At 51.6% G+C, this 13,148-nt stretch overlaps 1 protein-coding gene across 2 annotated transcripts in view; it reads right to left on the bottom strand.

The window, feature by feature from the left end:
- The window catches only part of SLC24A3 (solute carrier family 24 member 3), a 412,136-nt gene that overhangs the window by 325,821 nt on the left and 73,167 nt on the right, over positions 1-13,148 (bottom strand). For both annotated transcript variants that reach the window (XM_068143236.1, XM_068143235.1), the window contains exon 2: positions 6,793-6,930. In XM_068143236.1, coding sequence (XP_067999337.1) covers positions 6,793-6,930 — 138 coding nt within the window. The remainder of the gene's footprint in view (positions 1-6,792; positions 6,931-13,148) is intronic.

Genomic DNA, 13,148 nt, shown 5'->3' on the forward strand with positions numbered 1-13,148 from the left:
GGACACAGTCTCAGGCTGCGCCAGGGGAAGTTCAGGCTGGAGGTCAGGAGGAAGTTTTACACGGAGAGAGTGATTGCCCATTGGAATGGGCTGCCTGGGGAGGTGGTGGAGTCGCCGTCACTGGAGGTGTTCAGGAGGAGACTTGACAGGGTGCTTGGTTACATGGGTTAGTTGATTGGGTGGTGTTGGGTGATAGGTTGGACGCGATGATCTTGAAGGTCTCTTCCAACCTGGTTTATTCTATTCTATTCTATTCTATTCTATTCTATTCTATTCTATTCTATTCTATTCTATTCTATTCAATGTGCAGAACCCGGCACTTGGATGTGTTAAATCTCATGCCGTTGGATTCTGCCCATCTGTCCAGCCTGTCGAGGTCCCTCTGCAGAGCCTCTCTACCCTCCAGCAGATCAACTCCTGCCCCCAGCTTGGTGTCGTCAGCAAATTTACTGATGATGGACTCAATGTCCTCATCCAGATCATCAATAGAGATGTTAAAGAGCACAGGGCCCAGCACTGATCCTTGGGGCACACCACTAGTGACTGGTCGCCAGCTGGATGAGGCACCATTCACCACCACTCTCTGGGCTCGGCCCTCCAGCCAGTTCCTAACCCATCACAGTGTGCTCCCATCCAAGCCATGGGCTGACAGCTTGGCCAGGAGTTTGCTATGGAGGATGGTGTCAAAGGCCTTGCTGAGGTCCAGGTAGACCACATCCACAGGCCTCCCCACATCCACCAGGTGGGTCACCTGATCATAGAAGGAGATCAGGTTGGTCAGGCAGGACCTGCCCTTCCTAAATCCATGCTGGCTAGGCCTGATCCCTTGGCCATCCTCTAAGTGCTGTGTGATTGCACTCAGGTGTTGATCTGTTAGAGGGTAGAAGGGCTCTCCAGAGGGACCTTGACAGGCTGGACAGATAGGCAGAGTCCAACAGGAGGGCATTGAACAAGTCCAAGTGCTGGGTGCTGCACTTTGGTCACAACAACCCCATGCAGTGCTACAGGCTGGGGTCGGAGTGGCTGGAGAGCAGCCAGGCAGAGAGGGACCTGGGGGTACTGGTTGACAGTAGGCTGAACATGAGCTAGCAGTGTGCCCAGGTGGCCAAGAAGGGCAATGGCATCCTGGTCTGCATTAGGAATAGTGTGGCCAGCATGAGCAGGGAGCTCATTCTGCCCTGTACTCAGCACTGGTTAGGTCACACCTTGAGTCCTGTGTCCAGTTCTGGGCCCCTCAATTTAAGAAGGACATTGAGACTCTTGAATGTGTCCAGAGAAAGGCAGTGAGGCTGGGGAGAGGTCTGGAGCACAGCCCTGTGAGGAGAGGCTGAGGGAGCTGGGGTTGCTTAGCCTGGAGAAGAGGAGGCTCAGGGGAGACCTTATTGCTCTCTAAAACTCCCTGAAGGGAGGTTGTAGCCAGGTGGGGCTTGGTCTCTTTTCCCAGACAACCAGCACCAGAACAAGAGGACACAGTATCAAGCTGTGCCAGGGGAGGTTTAGGCTGGAGGTGAGGAGAAAGTTCTTCATAGAAAGAGTGACTATCCTGAGCTCTTTCCCTTTCTGCAGCAATCACGGATTTCCTGCTCTTGCCGATAATGGCTTTAAAGCAGCATGCTTCGGCAGGGCTGCTGGTTTGTTTGCAGCCTCTCTGACCAGGCATGTGGGAAGTAGTGACACCAGGGGAGGAACACGTTGACAGCTCCTCAGAGGAAACATATGTCAGTCTGGTGAGGAGCTAACGAGGGGTGGCACCACAGCCAAGCACAACGCACTGTTTCTAGACACCTTATATACCCCATCCCAATGCAGCCTCCCAGCTTCTCACCTTCCTGACAGCTGATCAACCAAGTCTGAATTCACAGCAAGTTTCTCCCAATTTCTCTGGTGCAACCGCAGCTCTGAATTTGGTAGCACATGGACCTGACCCAAAGGGCAACACTAAATCACCTTAAACCTTGATTCACAGATTCGTAGAATGGTTTGGACTGGAAGGGACCTTAAAGATCATCTGGTTCCACCCCCCCCCTGCCATGGAAAGGGACACTTTCCACCAGCCCAGCTTGCTCAAGGCCTCATCCAACCCAGCTTTGAGCACCTCCCAGGAGAGGGCATCCACCACCTCCCTGAGCAACCTGTTCCAGTGTCTCACCACCCTCACTGGAAAGAATTTCTTCCTAATCTCCAGTCTAAATCTGCCCTCCTCAAGCTTCAATCCATTCCCTCTCATCCTATGACTACAAGCCCTTGTCAAAAGTCCCTTCCCAGCTTTCTTGTAGCTCCCCTTCAGATACTGGAAGGCTGCTCTTAGGTCTCTCCAGAGCCTTCTCTTCTCCAGGCTGAACAACTCAAACTCTCTCAGTCTGTCTCCAGAGGGGAGGTTCTCCATCCCTCTGATCATTTTTGTGGCCCTCCTCTGGACCCACTCCGGCAGTTCCATGTCCCTCTTATGCTGAGGGCCCCAGCACTGGATGCGGTACTGCAGGTGGGATCTCACAAGAGCACAGCAGAGGGGCAGAATCCCCCCCTGCCCTGCTGGTCACACTTCTTTGGATGCAGCTCAGCACACAGCTGCCTTGTGGGCTGCCAGCAACCATTGCTGGCTCATATTGAATTTTTCATCATCTGACACCTTCAAGCCCTTCTCCTCCAGCCTGTTCTTGACCCATTCCTTGCCTAGCCTGTATTTATGCTCTGAATTGCCCCAACCTAGGTGCAGGACCTTACTCTTGGCCTTACAGAACTTCATGAGGTTGGCTTGGGCTCACCTCTCAAGCCTGCCCAAGTCCCTTTGGAAGGTATTCCCTCCCTCCAGCACATCAACCTGACCACACAGCTTGGTGTCACCTGCAAACTTGCTGAGGTTGCACTCAATCCCCCTGTCCATATCACTGACAACCAATTATACCATTGGTATCACTACCTCTGAACAGCAGCAGCCAGTCTCCAGTTTGAGCCTTGCAACATTCATCCCAAATGACATACGGGGGGGGGGCTAAACCACCCCCAAGGGTTCAGGGAATGAGGACTACACAGTGCAGAATGAGAACTGCACTTTAAAGGCAACTGCTCTAAAAGACCACAGCATCATAGAATCAACCAGGTTGGAAAGGACCTCAGAGATCATCAAGTCCAATCTACTACCTAATACTTAACACCTCAAGACTAATTAAACCATGGCTCCAAGTGCCACATCCAGTCCTTTTATGAACACCTCCAGGGACAGGGACTTGACAGGGTGCTTGGTTGCATGGTTTAGTTGATTAGGTGGTGTTGGATGATAGGTTGGATGCGATGATCTTGAAGGTCTCTTCCAACCTGGTCCATTCCATTCCATTCCATTCCATTCCATTCCATTCCATTCCATTCCATTCCATTCCATTCCATTCCATTCGCCAATCTCTCCTTCTGTGAAGAATTTCTTCCTAACATCCAGCCTAAACCTCCACTGGCAGTGCTTGAGACTGTGTCCTCTTGCTCTGGTGCTGGTTGCCTCAGAGAAGAGACCAAGCCCCACCTGGCTACAACCTCCCTTCAGGTAGTTGTAGAGAGCAATAAGGTCTCCCCTGAGCCTCCTCTTCTCCAGGCGAAACTGCACTCCAACTGCAACGGCTTCAGACTGATACATGACAAAAGGACAACACAAATTCACCAGAAGGAGGTCTTTAGGCTGGGCTCTGTCCATTTCACCCCTTTAACCTTTCCACAAGGTCTGTTTCAAAGGAGAAGTGAACAAAACCCTCCGCTATGCTGAGCGGTTCTGATGATCAAAACGCTACTGGCTAGCCCACTGGCTAAACCATTAGAAAACAAAAATAGCAGTTTGCAAATGTCATGCCAGGCTTTCAAATGAGCCTAAAAATACATGTGCAGGTCAAAAAAAAAAAAGGAGGGGGGAGAAAAAAAAAGCTCTTTTCTTTAGCATGCAGAAGAGTGTTTACTGTCAACAGCCTCCAACAGCCAAGTGTTGCAAAAAGCCACAAAGCATTTCAAAAGCAGACACTTGATTTCCCTCCTCCAACAGACGAGGTTGAAATTGCTTTTTCAAACACACATTTCTGCCTAGCTGTAGGTGTTTATACAACTTACTTTTGGAAGTAGGCAGGAGAAAATAATAATAATAATTGTCTTTTCAGGCAGCAGTTTCCTCCCAACACTCATCAGAGGGAAGGAGAAGCACCTGAGGGCCAAAAGCACCTAAGTGCACGTCCTGCAGGGATGCTAAGAAGGTCTAAGCTCTGCCAGTTCCCAAGTAACAAGAGACACCCCAGGGTTAGGGTATACACCACACATAAATTACACTCAGCAACATCACAGTTTTAGCCAAACTGCCTCAATTTGCTCATGCAGCAATGTACAGACAAGCCCTTAGAGAAGGCAAAGGCAGACATACCTGGAGAGCTCTTGTGCTTCTGGACTACTAGTTCAGGTCTGTCATAGATTCATAGAATGGTTTGGGTTGGAAAGGACCTTAAAGATCATGTAGTTCCAACCCCCCCTGCCATGGGCAGGAACACCTTCCACTAGATCAGGCTGCTCAAGGCCTCTTCCAACCTGGCCTTGAACACCTGCAGGGAGAGGGCATGCCTGACCTCCCACTTCCAGTGTCTGTCTCACCACCCTCACTGTAAAGAATTTCTTCCTAATCTCCAGTCTAAATCTGCCCTCCACAAGCTTCAATCCATTCTTTGTTGTCACTTCAGAGCTAGACACCAGCTGGGGCCTGAACCAGCACTAATGCAGCTGGTGGAAGAAGGACTCTGCTGCCCTAAAGGGTGATGAATGGAGCCTTCAACCAGCTTTGTTCAACAAAACAGTTAGCAGTGTGGGAGCTGTTCATCTATTTGAACCACCCTGTTCCTATGAACACAAAAGCTCATTAGGAACTATGCTGAAGGTCACCTCAACCTCATCAGATAGGATGATCACAGAATCATAGAATTGTTAGGGTTGGAAGGGACCTCAGGGATCATCCAGTTCCAACCCCCTTGCCATGGGCAGGGACACCTCATACTACATCAGGTTGCTCAGAGCCACATCCAGCCTGGCCTTAAAAACCTCCAGGGATGTGGCTTCCACCACCTCCCTGGGCAGCCTGTTCCAGTGTCTCACCAGCCTTATGGCAAAGAAATTCTTCCTAGCATCTAATCTAAATCTACCCTCCTCTAGTTTTCATCCATGATGGTTAAGCTTGCACTAGACTAGATGGGCCTCATGTGCCCAGTTCCACCATCAGGTCCCATTTCAAGCCCCTGAATGACTGTTTTACTCTTGTCATTAGCAGCAGAATGAAGCTGTATGGGCTCATGACTGGCGGCCTATTTTGTGCTGGATTCAGAATCCTGGCAGCATTCCCAGTTGCAGGGAAAATGGAAAAGTTCTGAAATTCTTCCCAAAGCACAACTAACACCACATTGCTTTCTCACATTGTGTTATCATATGCAGCACAAAACTCATTCAGAACCAGATGAAATCTCCATGCTATTTACAGCAGCACTTCCGCCAGCTCTTTACTCAGTTTCCTAAAAAGCAGAACTGAAGTATTCTGCACAGGGCCTACAGACCACTGAAGTCAACAGATTACTTTCACAGACACTTCCATAGTCCAAGTCCTGCTCAGACCAAGGCAGTTCAAACATCTCTGACTGCCAACCAGCCTAGCGTTCATGATTTATATTTACACCATGAGAATGGTCTAAATTAAATCACAGAATCATAGGTTGGACTTCTGAAGATCTTGTAGTCCCCCCTTCAGCTCCTGGAAAGCCACTGTAAGGTGTCACTGCAGCCTACCTTTCTCCAGGCTGAACAGCCCCAGCTCCTTCAGCCTGTCCCCATAGGGGAGGCTCTCCAGCCCTCTGATCATCCTCATGGTACTCCTCTGGGCATGCTGCTCCAGCAGTTCAATGTCCTTCTCATGCTAGGGGCACCAAAACTATGTCCATATGAAACACATGAACACAGCTGATATGTTTGGACCCACCTCTCCCAAAACCTGAATATGCCAACTGACTCCAACAAAATACAGCAGCAGAGTTGCAGTGACATTAAGTTTCTATGAGTTTCATAAGAACAGGAGTCAAGGAGATGAGAAGGACCCTGCTAAAGTCCCTCCCAGAGGACAGAGCTACATTACATTTGCTGCCCAGGGAGGTGGTGGAGTCACCATCACTGGAGGTGTTTAGGAAGAGGCTAGATGGGGCACTTGGTGCCATGGTTTAGTTGCTTAGATGGTGTTGGATGATAGTTTGGACTTGATGATCTCGAAGGTCTTTTCCAACCTGGTTAATTCTATTCTGTTCTGTTCTATTCTATAATCTGAGCCCTACTTCTCAGCAGCAGATCAAGTCACCTTCAGGCTACATCAGACTAGGTTTCTTTGAGCCTACTACTGGTAGAAGTACTTGTACTAAAGAGAGGACTACTCGCTGATTTCTCAGACAATGATCCAACTAGGACATGTCAGCAATATGTACACCCCACTTCTAGAACCACACAGTGTTTATGCAAGAACCACAGAAGACATGTTGCTTAGGGTATCAGGACTTGCCTATCAGTACATGGCAATCACTGTGCCATGCTCCAGCTGACAGCAGGTCCTCCTCTCAGCCCTAGTGCTGAAGGGGGCTGCAGCACCCATAGGGTGCACACAAGGAAAACAACAATTACATTTACAGACTCAAAAACATCTATAAGCACAAGCTTTTTGCCAGTGAATGTGACACCAGTAGGGATACCTGGAAGTAAGGAAGTCAACTGTAAGACCAAGGAGCTGGAAGCAAGTTTCATTCCTACCTGGTTCAGTGCAATTTCTGACATATGGCTGTCCCCCACCCTCTGGGACACCAGTGGTGTTCTCCTCATCGGCTTGCAATAGCTGTCTCCCGCTCCACTTGGCGTTACTTTCCACAGAATAGCTCAGGGCATTATAACCTAAAAGAAAAGAGCAGCAGATATGTGAGGCTGCAGCTCCTGATTCTGTCCCTGAATGCTTGAAGCAGCCAAAACATTTTCATTTCAAACCCTGTGTCAGACACAGCAGTGTTTCTAATCCCACTGCGAAGCCGCGCTGCCATTAGTTCCACATCCCAGTTAGTCCCACACACAGCAGGAAGCAGGTTTGTTCCTCTACAACTTCAAAGGTTCATACCAGCAGCCCATCTATAGCTTCACAAGAGCTTTCCAATCAGTTTAAAAAAATTGAGTACTATCTACTGCTTTGGTTACAAAAAAAAAATAATAAAACAAACTCAAACAACAAGAAAAAAACAATACAGAATAGAGAATTAACCTGTGACCGTTTGAGGCTGTCCCTTTAAGAAAGGGGACATTGTGGCTGAATGTTTATAAACAAAAGACAGATCTAAACTAATTTCATTGGTAGATTGGTACAGCAGAGTGCAGCAGAGACTCCTGGGCAGTCTTGCACTTCTCCCCCTTCCTGTTGGCAGCTCGCAGCTTCTGGGCTTTCGGCCAGACTGACCTTGAGCAAAGATAAGGCCTCTACTAACACATATAACTTATTCTAATTAACAAATTATTCCTTTTTCTCTCTTTCTAACCCTCTTTGGCAAAAAAGGTGGGAGAAGGGGGTACAGGGGGAAACCCTCCCTCCATACAAGGGAAAGGAATCTCATTTCTGTGTTACTTTGTTGTATATTTCTGTATATATTGTAAATACTGTAAATTCTGTATATCAACCTGCATTCCCTAAACTGCTTTGTAAATATAGCACATTCCTTTGCTAATCCGGCTGTGGTTTTTTTTTCCCTTTCAATTTCTCTTCCCTTTACTTACGGGGGGGTGGAAGAAGGCTTTGCGGCCTTCCCCTTCAACCCTCGACATAACCAGGTTAAAAAGACCTTCGATATCATCAAGTCCAACCTAGGACAGGATAGGATAGGATAGGATAGGATAGGATAGGATAGGATAGGATAGGATAGGATAGGATAGGATAGGATAGGATAGGATAGACCAGGTTGGAAAAGACCTTTGAGATCGTTGAGTCCAACCTTTCACCCAACACGATCTAATCAACTAAACCATGGCACCAAGTGCCTCATCCAGTCTCTTCCTAAACACCTCCAGTGATGGTGACTCCACCACCTCCCTGGGCAGCACATTCCAATGGCAAATCACTCTATGAAGAACTTCTTCCTAATGTGACCATTTGAGGCTGTCCCCTTAAGAAAGGGAATATTGTAGTCAGATGTTGGTAAACGAAAAGATGGATCTAAACTAATTCCATTGGTAGATTTGGGAGGAAGCACCTTCTGAACTGGGAGTGCAGCAGAGTTTCCTGGGAATTCCTGCACTTTTGTCTTCAGTCTTTCTTCCGCTCCTCCTTTGGGCAGCAGCTCTCTGTTCTGGGCTTTTGGCCAAGGCTTGACCTTGAAACTGATAAACTGCAAGGCCTGTATTAACTGCTTTCCAATTAACACATAACTGCTTCTAACTTTTTCCTCTTTTCTCTCTTTTATAACCTGCTCTGGGGAAAAGGGGAGAGAGGGGGAAGCAGAGGTGGGGAACCCCCTCAGCAGAGGGGGGAACTCTCATTTCTGTGCTACTTTGTTATATATTTCTGTATATACTGTAAATATTGCAAATTTGTATATATTTCCCTGCGTTTCCCTGCTTTGTAAATCTACAGCACCCATTGCTTTGCTAATTCAGCTGTGAGGTTTTTTTTCCCTTTCCCGTCAAATTTCTTTCCCTTTACTTTACAGGGGGGAGGTAGGAGGGTTTTTGGCCTAGCCCTTCCAACCCTACGACACCTAACATACAGCCTAAACCTCCCCTGGCACAGCTTGATACTGTGTCCTCTTGTTCTGGTGCTGGTTGTCTGGGAGAAGAGAACAACCCCACCTGGCTACAACCTCCCTTCAGGGAGCTGTAGAGAGCAATAAGGTTTCCCCTCAGCCTCCTCTTCTCCAGGCTAAGCAACCTCAGCTCCCTCAGCCTCTTCTCACAGGACTGTGCTCCAGACCTCTCCCCAGCCTCACTGCCTTTCTCTGGACACATTCAAGAGTCTCAATGTCCTTCTTAAATTGAGGGGCCCAGAACTGGACACAGAACACAAGGAGTGGCCTAACCAGTGCTGAGTACAGGGCCAGAATGACCTCCCTGCTCTTCTCATGGCCTCAGCTTGCAGCCGAGGAGCAGCGCTAAGCTCCCGTGCAAAGCTCGCAGCCGAGGAGAAGCGCTAAGCTCCCGTGCTAAGCCCGCAGCAGAGGAGCAGTGCTAAGCTCCCAAGCTAAGGCCGCAGCAGAGGAGCAGTGCTAAACTCCCAAGCTAAGGCCGCAGCAAAGGAGCAGTGCTAAGCTCCCGTGCTATGCTCGCAGCAGAGGAGCAGCGCTAAGCTCCCGAGCTAAGCTCGCAGCAGAGGAGCAGCGCTAAGCTCCCGTGCTAAGCTTACAGCAGAGGAGGAGTGCTAAGCTCCCGAGCTAAGCTCGCAGCAGAGGAGCAGTGCAAAGCTCCCATGCTAAGCACGCAGCAGAGGAGCAGTGCTAAGCTCCCGAGCTAAGCTCGCAGCAGAGGAGCAGTGCTAAGCTCCCAAGCTATGGCCGGAGCAGAGGAGCAGTGCTAATCCCATGCTAAACTCACAGCTGAGGAGAAGTACTAAGCCCCCGAGCTAAGCCCGCAGCAGAGGAGCAGCGCTAAGATCCCGTGCTAAGCCCGCAGCACAGAAGCAGCGCTACGCTACCGTACTAAGCTCGCAGCAGAGGAGCAGCGCAAAGCTGCTATGCTAAGCTCGCAGCAGAGGAGCAGCGCAATGCTGCCATGCTAATCATGCAGCAGAGGAGCAGTGCTAAGCTCCCGTGGTAAACCAGCAGCACAGGAGCAGCGCTAAGCTCCCGTGCTAAGCATGCAGCAGAGAAGCAGCGCTAAGCTCCCGTGCTAAGCATGCAGCAGAGGAGCAGTGCTTAGCTCCCAACCTAAAACCGCAGCAGAGGAGCAGTGCTAAACTCCCGAGATAAGGCCGCAGCAGAGGAGCAGTGCGAACCTCCCGTGCTAAACACACAGCTGAGAAGTGCCAAACTCCTGAGCTAAGGCCGCAGCAGAGGAGCAGTGCTAAGCTCCCGTGCTAAGCCCGCAGCAGAGGAGCAGTGCTAAGCTCCCAAACTAATCTCGCAGCAAAGGAACAGCGCTAAGCTCCCGGGCTAAGCATCCAGCAGAGGAGCAGTGCTAAGCTCCTGTGCTAAGCATGCAGCACTGGAGCAGTGCTAAGCTCCCGTGCTAAGCATGCAGCAGAGGAGCAGCGCTACGCTCCCATGCAAAGCTCGCAGCAGAGGCGCAGTGCTAAGCTCCCGTGCCAAGCCTGGAGTACAGGAGCAGTGCTAAGCTCCCGTGCCAAGCTCGCAGCAGAGGAGCAGTGCTAAGCTCCCGTGCCAAGCTCGCAGCATAGGAGCAGTGCTAAGATCCCGTGCCTAGCTCGCAGCAGAGGAGCAGTGCTAAGCTCCCGTGCCTAGCTCGCAGCAGAGGAGCAGTGCTAAGCTCCCGAGCTAAGCTAGCTAGAGAGGTGCAGTGCTAACCTCCCGTGGCAAGCTCGCAGCAGAGGAGCAGAGCTAAGCTCCAGTGCTAAGCATGCAGCAGACGAGCAGCGCTAAGCTCCCGTGCTTATCTAGCAGCAGAGGAGCAGCGCTAAGCTCCCGTGCTAAGCCCACAGCAGAGCAGCACTGCTAAGCTCCCGTGCAAAACTCGCAGCAGAGGAGCAGTGCTAAGCTCCCGAGCAAAGCAAGCAGCAGAGGAGCAGCGCTAAGCTCCCGTGCTAAGCCCACAGGAGAGGAGCACTGCTAAGCTCCCATGCTAAACCCGCAGCCGAGGAGCAGTGCTAAGCTCCCGAGCTAAGCAAGCAGCAGAGGAGCAGTGCTAACCTCCCGTGCTAAGCCCGTAGCAGAGGAGCAGCGCAAAGCTCCAGTGCTAACCATGCAGCAGAGGAGCAGCGCTAAGCTCCCGTGCCAAGCTCGCAGCAGAGGAGCAGCGCTAAGCTCATGTTCCAAGCCCGCAGCCGAGGAGCAGTGCTAAGCTCCGTGCTAAGTCCGCAGCAGAGGAGCAGTGCTAAGCTCCGTGCTAAGCCTGCTTCAGAGGAGCAGCACTAAGCTCCCGTGGTAGGAATGTAGCAGAGGAGCAGCGCTAAGCTCCCGTGCTAAGCCCGCAGCACAGGAGCAGTGCTAAGCTCCCGTGCCAAGCCTGCAGCACAGGAGCAGTGCTAAGCTCCCATGCTAAGCATGCAGCAGAGGAGAAGTGCTAAGCTGCCGCGCTAAACCTGCAGCTGAGGAGCAGCGCTAAGCTCCCGTGGTAGGAATGTAGCAGAGGAGAAGCGCTAAGCTCCCGTGCTAAGCCCGCAGCACAGGAGCAGTGCTAAACTCCCGTGCCAAGCCTGCAGCACAGGAGCAGTGCTAAGCTCCCATGCTAAGCATGCAGCAGAGGAGAAGTGCTAAGCTGCCGCGCTAAACCTGCAGCTGAGGAGCAGCGCTAAGCTCCCGTGCTAAGCTCGCACCAGAGGAGCAGTGCTAATCTCCCGTGCAAAGCTCGCAATAGAGGAGCAGAGCTAAGCTCCCGTGGTAAGCATGCATCAGGGAGCATTGTTACGCACCCGTGGTAAACCCGCAGCACAGAATTAGCGCTAAGCTCCCGTGGCAAACTCGCAGCAGAGGAGCAGTGCTAAGCTCCCGTGCTAAGCATGCAGCAGAGCAGCAGTGCTAAGTTGCCGTGCCATGCTCGCAGCGGAGGAGCAGTGCTAACCTCCCATGTCATGCTAGCAGCTGAGGAGCAGTCCTAAGCTCCCGTGCCAAGCTCGCAGCAGACAAGCAGCGCTAAGCTCCCGTGCTTATCTAGCAGCAGAAGAGCAGTGCTGAGCTCCCGTGCTAAGCCCACAGTAGAGGAGCAGTGCTAAGCTCCCGAGATAAGCTAGCAGCACAGGAGCAGTGCTAATCTCCCGTGCTAAGCTCGCAGCTGAGGAGCAGCGCTAAGCTCCCATGCTAAGCATGCAGCAGAGGAGCAGTGCTAGGCTCCCGTACTAAGCTCGCAGCAGAGGAGCATTGCTAAGATCCCGTGCAAAGCTCGCAGCAGAGGAGCAGTGCTAAGCTCCCGTGCTAAGCTCGCAGCAGAGGAGCAGTGCTAAGCTCCCGTGCTAAGCTCGCAGCAGAGGAGCAGCGCTAAGCTCCCGTGCTAAGCTCGCTGCACAGGAGCAGTGCTAAGCTCCCGTGCTAAGCTCGCACCAGAGGAGCAGTGCTAATCTCCCGTGCAAAGCTCGCAATAGAGGAGCAGAGCTAAGCTCCCGTGGTAAGCATGCATCAGGGAGCATTGTTACGCACCCGTGGTAAACCCGCAGCACAGAATCAGCGCTAAGCTCCCGTGGCAAACTCGCAGCAGAGGAGCAGTGCTAAGCTCCCGTGCTAAGCATGCAGCAGAGCAGCAGTGCTAAGTTCCCGTGCCCAGCACGCAGCGGAGGAGCAGTGCTAACCTCCCATGTCATGCTAGCAGCTGAGGAGCAGTCCTAAGCTCCCGTGCCAAGCTCGCAGCAGACAAGCAGCTCTAAGCTCCCGTGCTTATCTAGCAGCAGAAGAGCAGTGCTGAGCTCCCGTGCTAAGCCCACAGCAGAGGAGCAGTGCTAAGCTCCCGAGATAAGCTAGCAGCACAGGAGCAGTGCTAATCTCCCGTGCTAAGCTCGCAGCTGAGGAGCAGCGCTAAGCTCCCATGCTAAGCATGCAGCAGAGGAGCAGTGCTAAGCTCCCGTGCTAAGCATGCAGCAGAGCAGCAGTGCTAAGTTCCCGTGCCCAGCACGCAGCGGAGGAGCAGTGCTAACCTCCCATGTCATGCTAGCAGCTGAGGAGCAGTCCTAAGCTCCCGTGCCAAGCTAGCAGCAGACAAGCAGCTCTAAGCTCCCGTGCTTATCTAGCAGCAGAAGAGCAATGCTGAGCTCCCGTGCTAAGCCCACAGCAGAGGAGCAGCGCTAAGCCCCCGTGCTAAGCCAGCAGCAGAGGAGCAGCGCTAAGCTCCAGAGCTAAGCTAGCAGCAGAAGAGCAGCGCTAAGCTCCAGTGCTACGGCCGCAGCAGAGGAGCAGCCCTATGCTCCCGTGCTAAACTCATAGCAGAGGAGCAGCGCAAAGCTCCAGTGCTAACCATGCAGCAGAGGAGCAGCGCTAAGC

This window comes from Melanerpes formicivorus, unplaced genomic scaffold, assembly GCF_026170545.1.
Source record: "Melanerpes formicivorus ecotype bairdi unplaced genomic scaffold, bMelFor1.0.p_v2 SCAF_9, whole genome shotgun sequence".
NCBI lineage: Eukaryota > Metazoa > Chordata > Aves > Piciformes > Picidae > Melanerpes > Melanerpes formicivorus.